The 14,834-nt window shown below is 39.2% G+C and overlaps 2 protein-coding genes across 4 annotated transcripts; one reads left to right on the top strand and one right to left on the bottom strand.

The window, feature by feature from the left end:
- Positions 1-14: 14 nt before the first annotated feature.
- LOC110800528 (CRS2-associated factor 2, mitochondrial) lies at positions 15-2,880 on the top strand. Of its 3 annotated transcripts, XR_002536674.2 has the most exons (6): positions 16-616; positions 1,390-1,517; positions 1,612-1,837; positions 1,936-2,063; positions 2,184-2,346; positions 2,447-2,880. XR_002536674.2 is itself a non-coding variant. In XM_022005840.2 (5 exons), exons 1-5 carry the CDS (start codon positions 139-141, stop codon positions 2,259-2,261), a joined length of 1,038 nt encoding a protein of 345 aa, XP_021861532.1. In that variant the 5' UTR covers positions 16-138; the 3' UTR covers positions 2,262-2,880. The 3 variants fall into 3 exon arrangements, 1 of the variants encoding a protein (XP_021861532.1); XR_008918873.1 differs by having other exon boundaries at positions 15-616; positions 1,940-2,063; positions 2,184-2,880; XM_022005840.2 differs by having other exon boundaries at positions 2,184-2,880.
- A 560-nt stretch (positions 2,881-3,440) lies between these two features.
- On the bottom strand, positions 3,441-8,053 carry LOC110800522 (purple acid phosphatase 18). Its single transcript, XM_022005831.2, has 5 exons — positions 7,739-8,053; positions 5,723-6,391; positions 4,536-4,724; positions 4,367-4,455; positions 3,441-4,103 (listed from the first exon to the last, which is right to left on the bottom strand). Exons 1-5 carry the CDS (start codon positions 7,886-7,888, stop codon positions 3,884-3,886), a joined length of 1,317 nt encoding a protein of 438 aa, XP_021861523.1. The 5' UTR covers positions 7,889-8,053; the 3' UTR covers positions 3,441-3,883.
- Between the last annotated feature and the right edge of the window lie 6,781 nt (positions 8,054-14,834).

Below are 14,834 nucleotides of genomic sequence, written 5' to 3'. Positions count from 1 at the left end.
CTGATTTGCTGAAGTTAAAAACAAACAAACTCTTGCAATTAAAAACCTTTCCTTTTCATCTTCTTCAACCTCAAGCTCGCTCCAATTGGGATCCTCTGTGAGAGTGACCACAATCAGTCAATTACTACCATACAGCCAATGCTAAACCTTCTAATACGACGTCGTCAAACCCCACCAACCCAATTCTTCAGCTTTTCATACTCCTTTTTCTCTTCTGTCTCCTCCGACCCCGACGACGATCCTCCTTTCTCTCTCATCCCAAAACCCCAAATTCAGAAGAAGACAGAGAAACAACCCCATAAAAATCCCCAAAATGTCCCTAATTTTCCGGTTAATTCCGACCTTCCCTTCGATTTCCGGCACTCCTACTCCGAGTCCGACCCGTCGGTTGAACCCATCGGGTTCCGTGAACCGCCACGGTTTTCTCCGTTTGGTCCTGGTCGGCTAGACCGAAAATGGACAGGGACGAATGCTCCAGCTCAGGGGGAGGTAGAGGAGAGGGAAAGGTGGGAGGTGGAGAGAATAAGAGTTCTAGGTGAGCCGCTCACGGAGGAAGAGGTTGCTGAGCTTGTTGAGAAGTATCGTCACAATGATTGTGGTCGCCAGATTAATATCGGTACTTTTTTTTTTCTGTCCCTTTGTTCGTCTGTTCATGTAATTTCAGAGTACGATAGGTCTTGTTTAAGACATTATTGATTGTACTGAATCACATAAAAGACGAACATTTGCAAAATTGACCTTTGTACTGTATGATTTAGGGGTGAAATCTGAGTATCTATAAAATGGAGATTGAAACGTGTTGTTGTTTCTTGTTTGATATATGGACAATTGGGCTCTGTATTTGCTACTTTGTTCGAATATTATAGGCTTTCACACCATATAATTTGAATTTTATGATGGTATGAGGCGGACTTACAATGACTTGTTCCGTTTGGAATGTATGTTTGATGACTTTACCATCATTGTATTCCTCCTCCTGTTAGCAACAGCGAGTATTGCAATAGAAGAATCACCACCAACCATCCTGCGAGAATTTTGTTGTTTGCTGACCTTTTTTTGATCAGCATAAATAATCAGAATTATAGTAATCTAATCACCAAATGCAGAATATACATATCATTTGTTCGTTGCAATAGACAGTAATATTACAATATAATTTCATCAATCAAATTACAAAATGCAGAGAATATTTTCAAAACTGATGTACTGTAGTAATGCATATCTGATCTGTTTCTTGCAATAGACAGTAAAATTGCTGTGGCTTTGAATAGTCTGTGGTACACTTATTGTGGTTTGCATTTATAATGGCTTTCTGCCCTCCTTAGGATAAAGGTTATTTGAAAATGGCTTGACATTTTTGTTTTATTTTCTCTTCTTTAATTGGGTTAGGGAAGGACGGAGTTACACATAACATGTTGGATGACATTCACAACCATTGGCGGAGAGCTGAGGCTGTGAGGATTAAATGCTTGGGAATACCGACTCTTGATATGGACAATGTTTGTTTCCACCTTGAGGTGTTGATCTGTTAGCAATTATATCGACCCTATTTTTTGTAAAAGATCTTGTTATTCATAGTTGATGATTTTTTTGCTTTTGGACTGACTGCAGGATAAATCAGGTGGAAAGGTTATCTATCGCCACCTTAATGTTCTACTGTTATATCGGGGTAGGAACTATGATCCTAAAAACAGACCTGTGATTCCTTTAATGCTTTGGAAGCCTCGTGCTCCAATATATCCGAAGCTTGTGAAGAATGTTGCTGATGGTTTGACTTTCGAAGAAACCAAAGAATTGAGGAACAAGGGGCTTAATTCTCTTTCGCTGATGAAACTCAGTAAGTTATTTCTCTGTTCTTTCAAATGCTTATTAAGTTATTATTCTATTAGATAGCATGAACAAACAAACGTTTTCATGATTGATATGTTTTCTTAGCCAGGAATGGCGTGTATGTGAATGTGGTGCAAAGAGTGCGGGATGCCTTCGATACTGAAGAGGTGGTGAGACTGGATTGTACGTATGTTGGAACCAGCGACTGCAAAAGGATTGGTGTGAAGCTAAAGGTAGGCTTCTTTAGTTTTTGTTTTTTATTCCTTAAGACTAACGTAGACTTCTTTACTTGAATATTGGATTCTTTCTCAATCCCATTTCTTTTTATAATCGTTGTTCTAAAATCAATACAGGATCTGGTACCATGTATCCCAATTTTGTTCAAGGATGAGCAAATAATTCTTTGGAGGGGGAAAGAGAGACCAAGATAGTCACTCAAGCTTGGTGTTAAACTGAAGTACAAAAGTTTGTGGACATGAATTAGAGCCCCTCTGTTTTTACACTTGTTGGCTTCAGGTTTGTCAGAGATTTACTCATTGATCTTCTTCATCACTCTTTCTTACATGTTGAATGGGAAGATTGTTTCACCCAATAAGGAAGTTCTGTATTCATGAAGATGCGAATCTGGGCTGCTGGACCAACATTGTACGTTCTTGTATGGGAAGGTGTGGATGGCAATGTCCTACCCCATTGATGCTCCTAATTTTAGCAGTGCTTGATTCAGAAAATGATGATCAGGTCAACTCCATCTGAAGTTTGATGAAAATAATGACACAAGAATAGCTATGGCAAAATTGGCAATGCACAAGTTTATGGGTAGCCTTTCCTTTCCCTTTGTCCGGAGATCAATAGTGATTCTCTGCCTTACTCTACAGTCTGTAGTCATGTTGATCTACAAAGTAAAGAAATTTTAAGGGAAATTTGTTAAAATTGACCTTTTATAACCCAAATTTTGCGAGAAAGGATCTTATATAATTTTTTTTGCGAAATCACACCTTAATGTAATTTTTTTTGCGAGAAAGGACCTTATATAATTTGTTTTTTGTGAAATCACGCCTTAATGTAATTTTTTTTTGCGAAAGACAACCAAAAGTAAATTTCCGGCATTGACTGAGCTTTTTCGGCCATTGACTTGCACGTGAGAAGCACGTGTGACTTTATTTTGCTAACCACACCTAATTTTCCTCCAAAATTCAAGCTTTAAAACCTAAAGTTGAAAAAAAAATCGAAATAAAATCAAGTTTGAAAATTCAAGACTCGGGAAAATCAATGTCTTTAGCCAACGTAAGCCACACGTGCTGCTCACGTGCAAGTCCATGGCCGGAAAAACTCAGTCAATGCCGGAAAATTCCCTTAGGTCATTTCTCGCAAAAAAAATTACTTTCAGGTATGTTTTAAAAAAAAAAGATTATATAAAGTCCTTTCTCGCAAAATTTGAGTTATAAAAGGTCATTTTTGACAAATTTGCCAAATTTCAACTTGTATTTTATTACCAAGTATTTGTATATGTTAACAGAGATGTCCTCTTGATTTAGCAGTGGAATTAGATCTGTTGTCTTTATTCGTGGAGAAAATTCAAGTAGGAAAATAGGTAGTGAAAATGTGAAAGATAGATGAAAATTATTCCAGAATACATTCACGAACTATGAAAATCAATATACGTGCTGGTCTTGCTCTACTAAAGGTACAATGAAGGAAGGCCAAAATCAGTTCTAAGCTGCAATGTACTTCTATATATACATATACTGTGTTCAATATGACAGTGAAGTTTTAGATTACAACTATACCGTTACAAACATAGTACAAGAAATATAAGCTGATGAGGACACGTTCTGGTAAATAAGCAAAGCAAGATACAGGAACTCCTAAAGCCGTGACCAATCAGCAGGAATCCTTGTAGCAGGCAAAGGTTCTAAAACACCAAGCTCGATATAACCGATTAGCCATCTATTGTCTGTCTGGGTACAAACAACCAGATTTGATAACATTATCTACATGGATTCCTGCTAACTGATTACAGTAACACGGAAGCCGCTGCTATTTTCAGATAGTCTTAAGGTCCCATAAGTATTTTCCTGAATTCATGCGCCTTGTCTGCAAGACATCCTGAACTAGCTAAAGAGGTTATCCAGATCTCGTCTGATTTAACTGCCTCATCATCATCATTCCTATGCCAGCTCCAGAAAGCATGAGATGAGTTCACTATCTTGAGTTCTCCATGCCCAAAGCTTGCTTCTCTGAACACTGACCACTCTGGGTTCGGATTTTTATACCTGAACTCAACAGAAACCCATTAACAAGAAAAATCAGTGCCAGCCAGAAATGTATGTGAATGGACTGGTCAAGGAAATTTCGAAATGAATTTACCAAAATTCACGATTATTAAAGTTGTTACTGATTAAGTTCCCTTTCCAAAAATATTATCTACCATCAGTCTATAATCATTGGGATTTGAAGTGCAATGCACTGAAAGATAGATGACAAATTAACACAAATATGCGTAAAGCAGAATTTCAGAAGGTTCATGACTACACACCTTCGAGCTAAACCCTCAGAATTTCCTCCATCACCAATAGTTATATGGACAGCACCACAACGATCAGAATTTCCACTGAACACCCGTTTCTGTCAACAAATCAGCAAAATCTTAGTCTACATTTTTTAATATAGAACAACAGTATAAAATCATACAAGATCCCTCATACCGATCGTTCATAAGCGTGCACATGCCCAGCAAACATTATGTCAACACCAGCAGCATGGAGCAATGGTTCCATAGCTGACATCATCCCATCCCCTTCACCTTGGTGAGCCACATTGCTATTGTACCAAGGGACATGGAATAAAGCGAGCAACCAAGGTGTCCTCTTCCTGTCTACCTTAGCAAGATCAGCCTATAGATAAAGCATGGGCAAAGTAATGTCAAGGTATTGAGAAAAAACACAGGTATTATACCTAACCTAGTTTCTCCAATTAACAGTCATTACATTCAATTAACAGAATAAAACGCCACGCTAGATGTTTCCCCATATAAAATACAGATACAGAGTATTACTAAGTTATCAGTAGTGAGAAGCCATGCATGATAGTTCCCTGTATAAATGACAAGCACATGTAAAATACAACTAATGCAGCCTCTAGCAAATAGCAACTAATACCCAGGAAACTAGTGTCTATGCAATGAGAACACATTCTATCAGAGCACTGAAAGATACTTGTAAGTAATGTTGAGAAGTAAATAATGAAGCACACATCCTTAAAATCGAAATTTCCACCAGTTGAGAGAGTACTACAGCCCAGATCAGGAAGTGTCCAACTTAGTGTGTTGAAAAGATGATAATGTATACCAGGAAAAAATAAGTTACAAGGCTACAGGCCTACAACAAGGCTTTTATATCCCTACTTAAAATATAAAAGACAGGTGAAGGAGACCCAAAAATGGCACTAAAACATATTCGTAAGGAAGGAAATCTTGCACACAGCATACCTTTCACCAGGAACAAGCGATCCTGGATTACTATCTTTCGTATCTCTTCTGAACATGACATACATGCAGCAATATCTCAACATAAAAAATAGAAATGCAAATAATCAATTAAATTAAATCTCCGATTTTTAAACCACCACCTACACTGGGATGACTTTACATGTCAAACCTTGTGACTTTAATTGAGTAATTTTCAAGAAAGATTTGGCACAAAGCCATGACAGTAACAAATGATTCAGTAAGCATCTTGTTAGTGATGAAAGGGTCAAGATGAGTGCAGTGAAGCCTTATCTCCAACCAGTTAAGACGGGTGCAGAAGTTAGCACTAATGAACGATGATATCAACTTCAAGCAAACCAATCACAAACGTCTAACAAAAAGATTAAGAGTGAGAAAAAGGCTAACCTTTAGCCAACCATATTGGTCAGAGTATTCATCACAATCTGTATATGAACCAAGCATGAGAACATGCACCCCTGCAGCTTCAAAAGAATAATAAAGATTGGAGCTTGAACCACTCTCCTTAAATGGCATTTTCCATCGTGCATTGTATGATTGGAAGGAATCTTTCACTAAAGGGATGTATTCTTTTTCATGGTTTCCTTCTGTAACCATCCAAGGCCTTTGACTAGCAAGTGGTTGCACAAGTTCTCCAAATGTATCCCACCGGCGCTGCATGTAATTAGCATAAGAAAGATCTCCAGGAAGCAAATGCATATCATACTTGCATTGATCTATGTGGTCCAGAGTTGACTTTGTCCAACCTGTTTGACCTAAATCACCAGCAATAGCGTAAGTAATGGGTAGTTTTGCTGGAGGAGTTCTCAGCTGGAACTCCGGGCCTTCCCCTCCACAACGATAGAAGTATACAGTGCCAGGGTTCAGTGGCCCGATAACAGTGTGATGTATCTCTCCTGACTTATATAACAAGTATGAATATGAGGTGCTCTCTCCTTCAGATTTTGCGGAGTAATGTCCTGGTGATGTTCCATATTCAACAATAGAAGGAACATATGAATCATCTGTAACCCATGAAATTCGCATATGGTTTTCTCCTGCCAATGAAATATGTACCTGAAAACAAAGATGATATTTATAAGACTTTAAACCCTTATAATGTACTTCAAATTGCCATAAGCTTCTGCGTTTGTTTTCCCTCCAACCCCTCGACTCACATTTCACCTTCTTATTGGGTTTTTTAGGCAACAATGGAGCGTAAACTCAAACCTCATAGAAGAAGGATAACCTCAATCCTATAGAAAATTCCACAATCACACAAGATCAGTGCGCTCAGAAATGCAAGCACGACCTCAATCAAACAACAAACTTAGGCAATAAAAAACAAATCACCATAACGAACAAGATACCTTGGTGCCTTTGAGACCGAAAAGAAAATGAACACCTCATATTTCAAATTTCTAAGTGTAACTGTATAACATGCCTGAATAGCAAGAGGAAAGAAAAGGGAGAGTAAGAGGAGGAAAGGGAGGGGAAAGAAAGAGAGGGGAAGGGTGCGCTTCATTTTCCCTTCAGATCTCGCCAATTTTGGAAGGATGGGTGTTTATTAAATACTGAGGAAAAATAGATCCCTCCATCTTCCTCCCTTCTTCCTCCCTTCTTCCTTCCCTCCCTATCCTTCCCCAACCTTTTATCCAAACAACGAAGCTTGTTCCGCTCCCTTTCCCTTCCCTCCCTTTCTCTCCATTTTTTTATTATCCAAACAAAGTGTTGGTGTCGTAATAAAAATAAAATAACAAAGCATATACTACAAAGGAAACCAAATCACCAATCCTACCTTGTGCTCTGCAAAAGTGATGTCACTATAAGTAACATTCTAATTTTATCCTAACTACATTTTTTCTTACACTCACACAACAAACATTCCTTTTCTTTTCATTTCAAAGGGTGGAGAATCAATTTACCTCCAATTGAACCAGTATCAAGCAAAGTTAGATCAGAATTGAACTTTTTCGACAAATACATCAATTACAATCGAAAAAACTAACCAATTCAACCTCACAACCAAATATGTTACCTAAACTAGCTTACTCAATTCAAGTATTGGGGATGGTATCATGCTACTCAAGACCTAAAATCAAACCTCGTCTACATCTTTGCCCTTTATCTCTTGTTAGACCCCAAAACAAAACAAAAAAATTCAAGGCCCTTTACTCCATTTAATACTAGATGCCCAAGATCACTTCCTACAATCAGGCTAAATTACAAGCAAATTTTGAAGATAAATACGAAACCAACCAATGAAAAAGCTAGAACAACTAAAAAATACACACACACAAAAGCCCAATTGATAAAAACAAAGTAAACCCCAAAACTAAGAGCAATCAAAATAGCAAATTGATGAAATTTAACAAAATAACAACAATAGTAATTAAAAAATAATAAATGGGAAATTCAAATTACCTGTTGGGGTTCGGAAGAGGTGTGATATTTCCATGGGAAGTGAAGGAGTTGACGAGGTTTAGGTCGAATGTAATCATTTGCAGAAGAACAACAAGCAGAAGAGATTAACACAGATACTATTAATATCAGTATCAAATTTTGACAACCCATTTCTAGAATTGAGTTTTTGATTAATTTTTTTTGTTAATTTAAGATTGAAAGATTTTGTTCCTAAAAGAAAAGACCAATCACCATAAATATCGGCCAGGTGACTAGGTGAGGGTATCTCCAAAATAAAAGTATTTTGGGGAGTGGTATGTTGTTTGTGCTTTTGGGAATTTGGATTGAGATTCTTTTGTTATTTTTGTTTTGCTTAAAGGAGTTATTAATAAATACAAATTCTTATTTACAATGGGTGTACGATAAATATTGTATACCGGAGTAAAAGTTGACTCAAAATGCTTAAAAGTTACATTTATATATGTAAAAGTTATCTACTTTTTAATGATAAATTTTTTCATTTGAATCAAAATTATTTTTTCAAAATTACTAATAATGTATAAATTAATCATTTAACCCTTTAAAATGTTTATCTATCAAATTTTTATTTTTATAATACAAAAGTTACAGAAAAAGGTTAAAGTTACAAAAAACTGTATAAAAGTTATCTTGGTGCGCGCAAGACCTTTTGATTAATAAATTGCAAATGGGATGCAAAAGTCGTAAAGGTTGGAGGCCAAACGAAAATACTTGAAGTCGGTAGATCGTATTCACACATCAGTACATCACATCACACACTCAATGAGCCCAGAGAGTAGAGCCCAGGTCCTAGACCCTAGAATGGTGCGATCCCACTTGCATGGACCGTGTCCAAGCTATAATTAATATGGACCAGAAAATTTTCGGTATTTTACAGTATTTAAAAATGACATTTTTTTTTATAAAGGTAAGAAAAATTACAACTAGGAGGCCCTCCTCTCGAGGGGTAATCCTAGTTTGTCACTATGAACGATCGAGAGGAGATGCGGGCTACAAGAATAATCAAAATACATTGAGTCGGAAATTAAATGCCCTACATTAGCTATCCAGTCTGCTGCTCTATTCCCTTCTCGATAAATATGGTTGATATCCCATTGGTTGAAGTGTCTGAGTGAGCTCCGGATGTCGTCCATGATTGTTTGAAGTTTCCAAGGGGTGTTCCATTTTTCTTTGATGATGTTAATAACTAGTAGGTTATCTCCTTCAATTTGGATGTTGGTGATGCCTTCTTTGATTGCTTCTTGGATTCCTTTTTGTAAGGCTATAGCCTCTGCGAGGTAAACCGGTGAGTTGCCGAGGTTGTATGTTTTCGCCAAGATAGGATTGCTGTTGGAGTCTCTGATAATGATTCCTGCTGATGAAGAGTTTTTTTTGCGGGAGCCGTCGAAATTGAGTTTGTGGAATCTCGTTGGGGGGGGGGGGGGGGGGAGACCAAGAGATTAAGTTAGGAGGGGGGTGACGCGGTTGAGGTGGGAGGGATGAGAATGTGGAGGATGAAGCGGAAAAGGGGTTGCCTGTCGCTTGACAGGTATCAACCAAAAGGCGTGTCTCCCATTCTTTGAAGGAGAAAAATGCTCGTTGGAAGGTTGCAATGGTGGAGAAGGTTTTACCATTGAAGATTGTATTATTACGTTCTTTCCAAATACTCCAAAGGGTGAAGATGATTTTCTGGAAGAGAGGAGTGGTTTTTGTAACTGAAGACATGAGATGTTGAAGGGATGTCGGTTTTAAAAAGCAATCTAGCCATTTCTTAGTAAGGGGGTGAGCCCACACTTTCCTGGTTTTGGGACATTTTATGAAAAGGTGGTCGATGTCTTCTATAGAAAATTTGCACATATCGCAGGTGCGAGAGGGGGAGATATGACGCGAGTGTAAGGTGTTCTTGGTGGGAAGGCTATTATGGCCAATTTGCCAGAGGTATAATTTAATTTTGGGGGGGAATATCCAGTTTCCATATCCAGGAGAAATGCCATTTGTGACCCTGACGGGGAAGGTCATGGGCCAACCAAGTAGCTGATTTTACCGAGAAGTTTCCAGAGGTAGTAAGACCCAAGATACGACTGTCGTTTATATTATTCCGAGGTAACGGGATGCCTCAGACTTTTTGGACAATGTCTATCGGGAGGACAGTAGATAATTTAGCTGTATCCCAAGTGTTTTCAAGGGTAATGAAATCAGCAACCCGCAAATGTGGATTGATATCATTAATATTCTTATTGAGGAAGGAGGCCAGATCGATTTTTAGGACCCAGTTATCTAACCAGAAATTTGTGGAGTGACCATTACCGATTTTCCATCGAATGCCTTTACGGATGATTTCTCTCTGTGATAGGATATGACGCCAAATTTTAGAGTCATTCTGTTTAGGATTGTATTGGAAGAAGTTGCTGTTGGAAAGGTATTTCTTCCTAGCAAGATTTGCCCAGATGCTGTTGTTGTCGGTGAGGATCTTCCATGTCAATTTCGCGAGGAAGGCTTTATTCATGGGTAGGGTTTTGCGTAATCCCAGGCCTCCCATATTCTTGGGACGACAAACTTTTTCCCATGAAATAAGCGGGGTTGAGTTTTTGATAGCTGATTGATTCCAAAAGAAGTTTCTATGCATAGAGTCAATTCTCCTTGCAGAATTCGAGGGGAGAAGAATGGAGGAGCAGAGGTAAGAGGAAAGAGCTTCGAGGTTACTCTGGATTAGAGTGATTCTTCCAGCTTTGGACAGGAAATGAGCATGCCAGGATGAGATTTTGTTCTCAGTTTTTTGGATGGCTATGTCAATGTCTTTTTTTGTAGGGGCAGAGTTACTAAAGTGTATTCCCAGGTATCTACCAAGAGCATTGGATGAGGTCATGTTAAAGATGATTGCCAGACTTTGTTTTCGGTCCGTAGGGACTTGTTTGGAAAAAAGGATTGAGGACTTGTGAAAATTGACTAGTTGGCCAGAAAGGTTGCAGAAATTATCGATAATACTTTTAAGCTTCTGGCAGGCCGAGGACTTGGCTTTACAGAGGACAAGGCTATCATCTGCAAAGAGGAGGCAGGGGATGTTATTAGTTCCAGGAGCTAGCTTGAATCCTAATCCGTTTTTTTGGGCGAGGCTTGCCTTAGATATCATGAGAATAAATACTTCGATGCATAGAAGAAACAAATACGGGGATAAAGGATCCCCTTGTCTTATACCCCTTGATGGTTTGAAGTGTTCTGTGGGAATGCCATTAATGTTAAGGGAGTAGGAGACAGATGTGACACATATCCTGATCCATTCAATCCACTGGTTTGGGAAGCCAAAGGCCTAGAGGGTCGCCCATAGGAAATTGTTAGGTTATGATACATATGACAATTCATAAATCATGCGGAAAAAACCATAAACCCAGGAAAACATATTATTTACACATAATCATTTAGCATAGATTAGATGCATACTCTTTGTTGCGTGCCTTCCCTAGCTGCGCCCGAACCGAACAAGAACAAGTCTTTAGGACTCCAAGTGTCGTCCCTCCGTAGATAGTCCACAGCACGTCCGGATCCGCCTTAAGATTGACCAACTAGAATCGCCCTTAAGGTACTAGAAAATTTCGGCAATTTGAGCAAGATGTGTGTTTGAATTTTCTCTCAAAAACTCACTTTGAATACTTTGAAACTTGTGTTATAAATTGTGAGCCCTAGCCTCATATTTATAGCGGTATGGAAAGGGAATCGTAATCCTATTCAGATACAAATTAATCAAACCTAGAATCTTACAAGAACTCTAATTTAATTAATTTATCAAATAGAATTAGGAATTTAATCATTAACCGAACTCTGCATGTTTTAGGAAACGTGCACGAACACAAACACTTGCACACACACGCACGACAGCCACGATGGGCCTCATGCGTGCGCGCGAGCAGCAGCCCACTCAGCGCCCGCGCGCGCTGTGCGCTGCGCGCGCTGTGCGCGCTGTGCGCTGCGCGTGCTGTGCGCGCTGTGCGCTGCGCGTGCTGTGCGCGCTGTGCGCGCTGCGCGCTGCGCGCAGCCTGCTGGGCCTGGCCTTGCTGTTTGTGCGGCGCGCTTGGCTTGCTGGGCGATGGCCTGGCTTCGTGCTGGGCCTCGTCCGGCAGGCCTCGTCCGATGCTTATTCGTACGATGCGCTTCCGATTAAATTTCTGATTCCGGAATTCATTTCCGATACGAACAATATTTAATATTTCCGATTCCGGAATTAATTTCCGTTTCGAACAAATATTTAATATTTCCGTTTCCGGAATTTTTTTCCGATTCCGGTAATATTTCCGATTCTGACAATATTTCCGTTTCCGGCAATATTTCCGATTCTGGCAATATTTCCATTTCCGATAATATTTTCCGATATGTACCATGTTTCCGTTTCCGGCAACATCTACGACTTGGATAATATTTATATTTCCGATACGATCCATATTTCCGTTTTTGGCAATATCATCGTTTCCGGAGTATTCATTTCTTGCCTGTGACGATCTTAGCTCCCACTGAAACCAAGATCCGTCGGTTCCGAATATTCATAGATAGAGTATCTAATGCCATTAGATACTTGATCCGTTTACGTACTATTTGTGTGACCCTACGGGTTCAGTCAAGAGTAAGCTGTGGATTAATATCATTAATTCCACTTGAACTGAAGCGGCCTCTAGCTAGGCATTCAGCTCACTTGATCTCACTGAATTATTAACTTGTTAATTAATACTGAACCGCATTTATTAGACTTAACATAGAATGCATACTTGGACCAAGGGCATTATTTCCTTCAGTCTCCCACTTGTCCTTAGGGACAAGTGTGCATTTCCTAATTCCTTTGTCGCTCGATGCTTGCTCTTGAACATAAGGTAAGAGTTGTCATCCTTATTATGTCCAGAGGTGTTCCTCGGTTTCAGAGTTCAACTGATCAAATAAACAGATAATCATAGCCTATGATTCATCCGAGCACGGCCATGCATTTCACAATTTCTAGCTCTCCGAGTGGCCTTGTACAACTTTTAAGCATCTCATCCCGATTTATGGGAGGACAATCCCAATCTTGCGATCTTGAGATTAGACTTCGTTTGATAGGTGATTACCTGAGCGTTGCCTTTATAGCCTCCTTTTACGGTGCGACGGTTGGTCAACGTCAAAGCAACCAGTTCTCAAACAAGTAATCTCAAATCACTCAGGTATTGAGGATTTAGTGTCTAATAATTTAATGAAATTTACTTATGACAGACTTTCATCTCTTACAGTAAAGTTTCATAGGTCTCGTCCGATACTAGTCTTCCCAAAGTAAGTATCTATGCAAATGATTATGACATTGCCATGTCCACATAGTTCAAGAAACAGAACTACTAGTCATCTTGCATTCTAATCGTCTAACGTTTTCTATGCGTCCAATTTTATAGAAAACTCCGATTAGGGACCATTTTCAACCTTTGACATTCAAGTTCACTTGATAGACATTTCTTAGTCACAGGACTGGTCCTGACAGTCTATCTTGAATATATCGTCAAATTGAAGGGACTCATCATTTAATAAACCACAAATTAAATGGAAAAATGAATTCTTTTCATTTATTGTGAATGATTAACCAATAATGTTTTACAAAGATTTAAACTCTAAAACTTTAAAACATTAAACAGAGACATCAAAGCCATTCTCCAATATGCTTGATTCCCATAGCTGCAGTGTGCGAGTTGTGCTTCGCTTACGGCAGAGGTTTAGTTAATGGATCTGATATGTTGTCATCAGTTCCAATTTTGCTTATCTCGACTTCTTTTCTTTCAACGAACTCTCGTAGAAGGTGAAATCTACGAAGTACATGCTTGACTCTCTGGTGGTGTCTAGGCTCTTTTGCCTGTGCAATAGCTCCGTTATTATCACAATACAGGGCTATTGGTCCTTTAATGGAGGGGACTACACCAAGTTCTCCTATGAACTTCCTTAGCCATATAGCTTCCTTTGCTGCTTCATGTGCAGCAATGTACTCCGCTTCAGTTGTAGAATCCGCAATGGTGCTTTGCTTAGCACTTTTCCAGCTTACTGCTCCACCGTTGAGGCAGAAGACAAACCCAGACTGTGATCTGAAATCATCTTTGTCGGTTTGGAAACTTGCGTCCGTATAGCCTTTAACAATTAATTCATCATCTCCACCATAGACCAGGAAGTCATCTTTGTGCCTTTTCAGGTATTTCAGAATATTCTTGGCAGCAGTCCAATGCGCCTCTCCTGGGTCTGACTGGTATCTGCTCGTAGCACTGAGTGCGTACGCAACATCCGGGCGTGTACATATCATAGCATACATTATTGAACCAATCAATGATGCATATGGAATCCCATTCATTCGTCTACGCTCATCAAGTGTTTTTGGGCACTGAGTCTTGCTTAGAGTCATTCCATGAGACATGGGTAGGTAGCCTCGCTTGGAGTCCGCCATCTTGAACCTATCAAGCACCTTATTGATATAAGTGCTTTGACTAAGTCCAATCATCTTTTTAGATCTATCTCTGTAAATCTTGATGCCCAATATGTACTGTGCTTCTCCTAGATCCTTCATCGAAAAACATTTCCCAAGCCAAATCTTGACAGAGTTCAACATAGGAATGTCATTTCCGATAAGCAATATGTCGTCGACATATAATACTAGGAAAGCAATTTTGCTCCCACTGACCTTCTTGTATACACAAGATTCGTCCGCGTTCTTGATGAAACCAAAGTCACTGACTGCTTCATCAAAACGTATATTCCAGCTCCTGGATGCCTGCTTCAATCCGTAGATTGACTTCTTTAGCTTGCATACCTTTTTAGCATTCTTTGGATCCTCAAAACCTTCAGGTTGTGTCATAAACACAGTTTCTGTTAAAACGCCGTTTAAGAAAGCAGTTTTGACATCCATCTGCCATATTTCGTAATCGTAATATGCAGCGATTGCTAACATTATTCGAATAGACTTTAGCATTGCAACTGGTGAAAAGGTTTCATCGTAATCCACACCGTGGACTTGCCTGTAACCTTTTGCAACCAATCTAGCTTTGAAAACTTCAAGTTTCCCATCCTTGTCCTTTTTCAGTTTGAAAACCCATTTGCTTCCAATGGCTTGGTA

Source organism: Spinacia oleracea, chromosome 4 (genome assembly GCF_020520425.1).
Source record: "Spinacia oleracea cultivar Varoflay chromosome 4, BTI_SOV_V1, whole genome shotgun sequence".
Classification (NCBI taxonomy): domain Eukaryota; kingdom Viridiplantae; phylum Streptophyta; class Magnoliopsida; order Caryophyllales; family Amaranthaceae; genus Spinacia; species Spinacia oleracea.
This window is presented reverse-complemented; position numbering and strand designations above follow the sequence as displayed.

Coding starts and splice junctions, on each gene's coding strand:
- LOC110800528 (XM_022005840.2), top strand. CDS start 139: ATGCTAAACCTTCTAATACGACGTCGTCAAACCCCACCAACCCAATTC. Junction 1,518..1,611: donor ATGTTTGTTTCCACCTTGAG/GTGTTGATCTGT, acceptor GACTGACTGCAG/GATAAATCAGGTGGAAAGGT. Junction 2,064..2,183: donor GGATTGGTGTGAAGCTAAAG/GTAGGCTTCTTT, acceptor AAATCAATACAG/GATCTGGTACCATGTATCCC.
- LOC110800522 (XM_022005831.2), bottom strand. CDS start 7,888: ATGGGTTGTCAAAATTTGATACTGATATTAATAGTATCTGTGTTAATC. Junction 6,392..7,738: donor CCTCTTCCGAACCCCAACAG/GTAATTTGAATT, acceptor CTTTGTTTTCAG/GTACATATTTCATTGGCAGG. Junction 4,725..5,722: donor ACCAATATGGTTGGCTAAAG/GTTAGCCTTTTT, acceptor CTTTATCTATAG/GCTGATCTTGCTAAGGTAGA.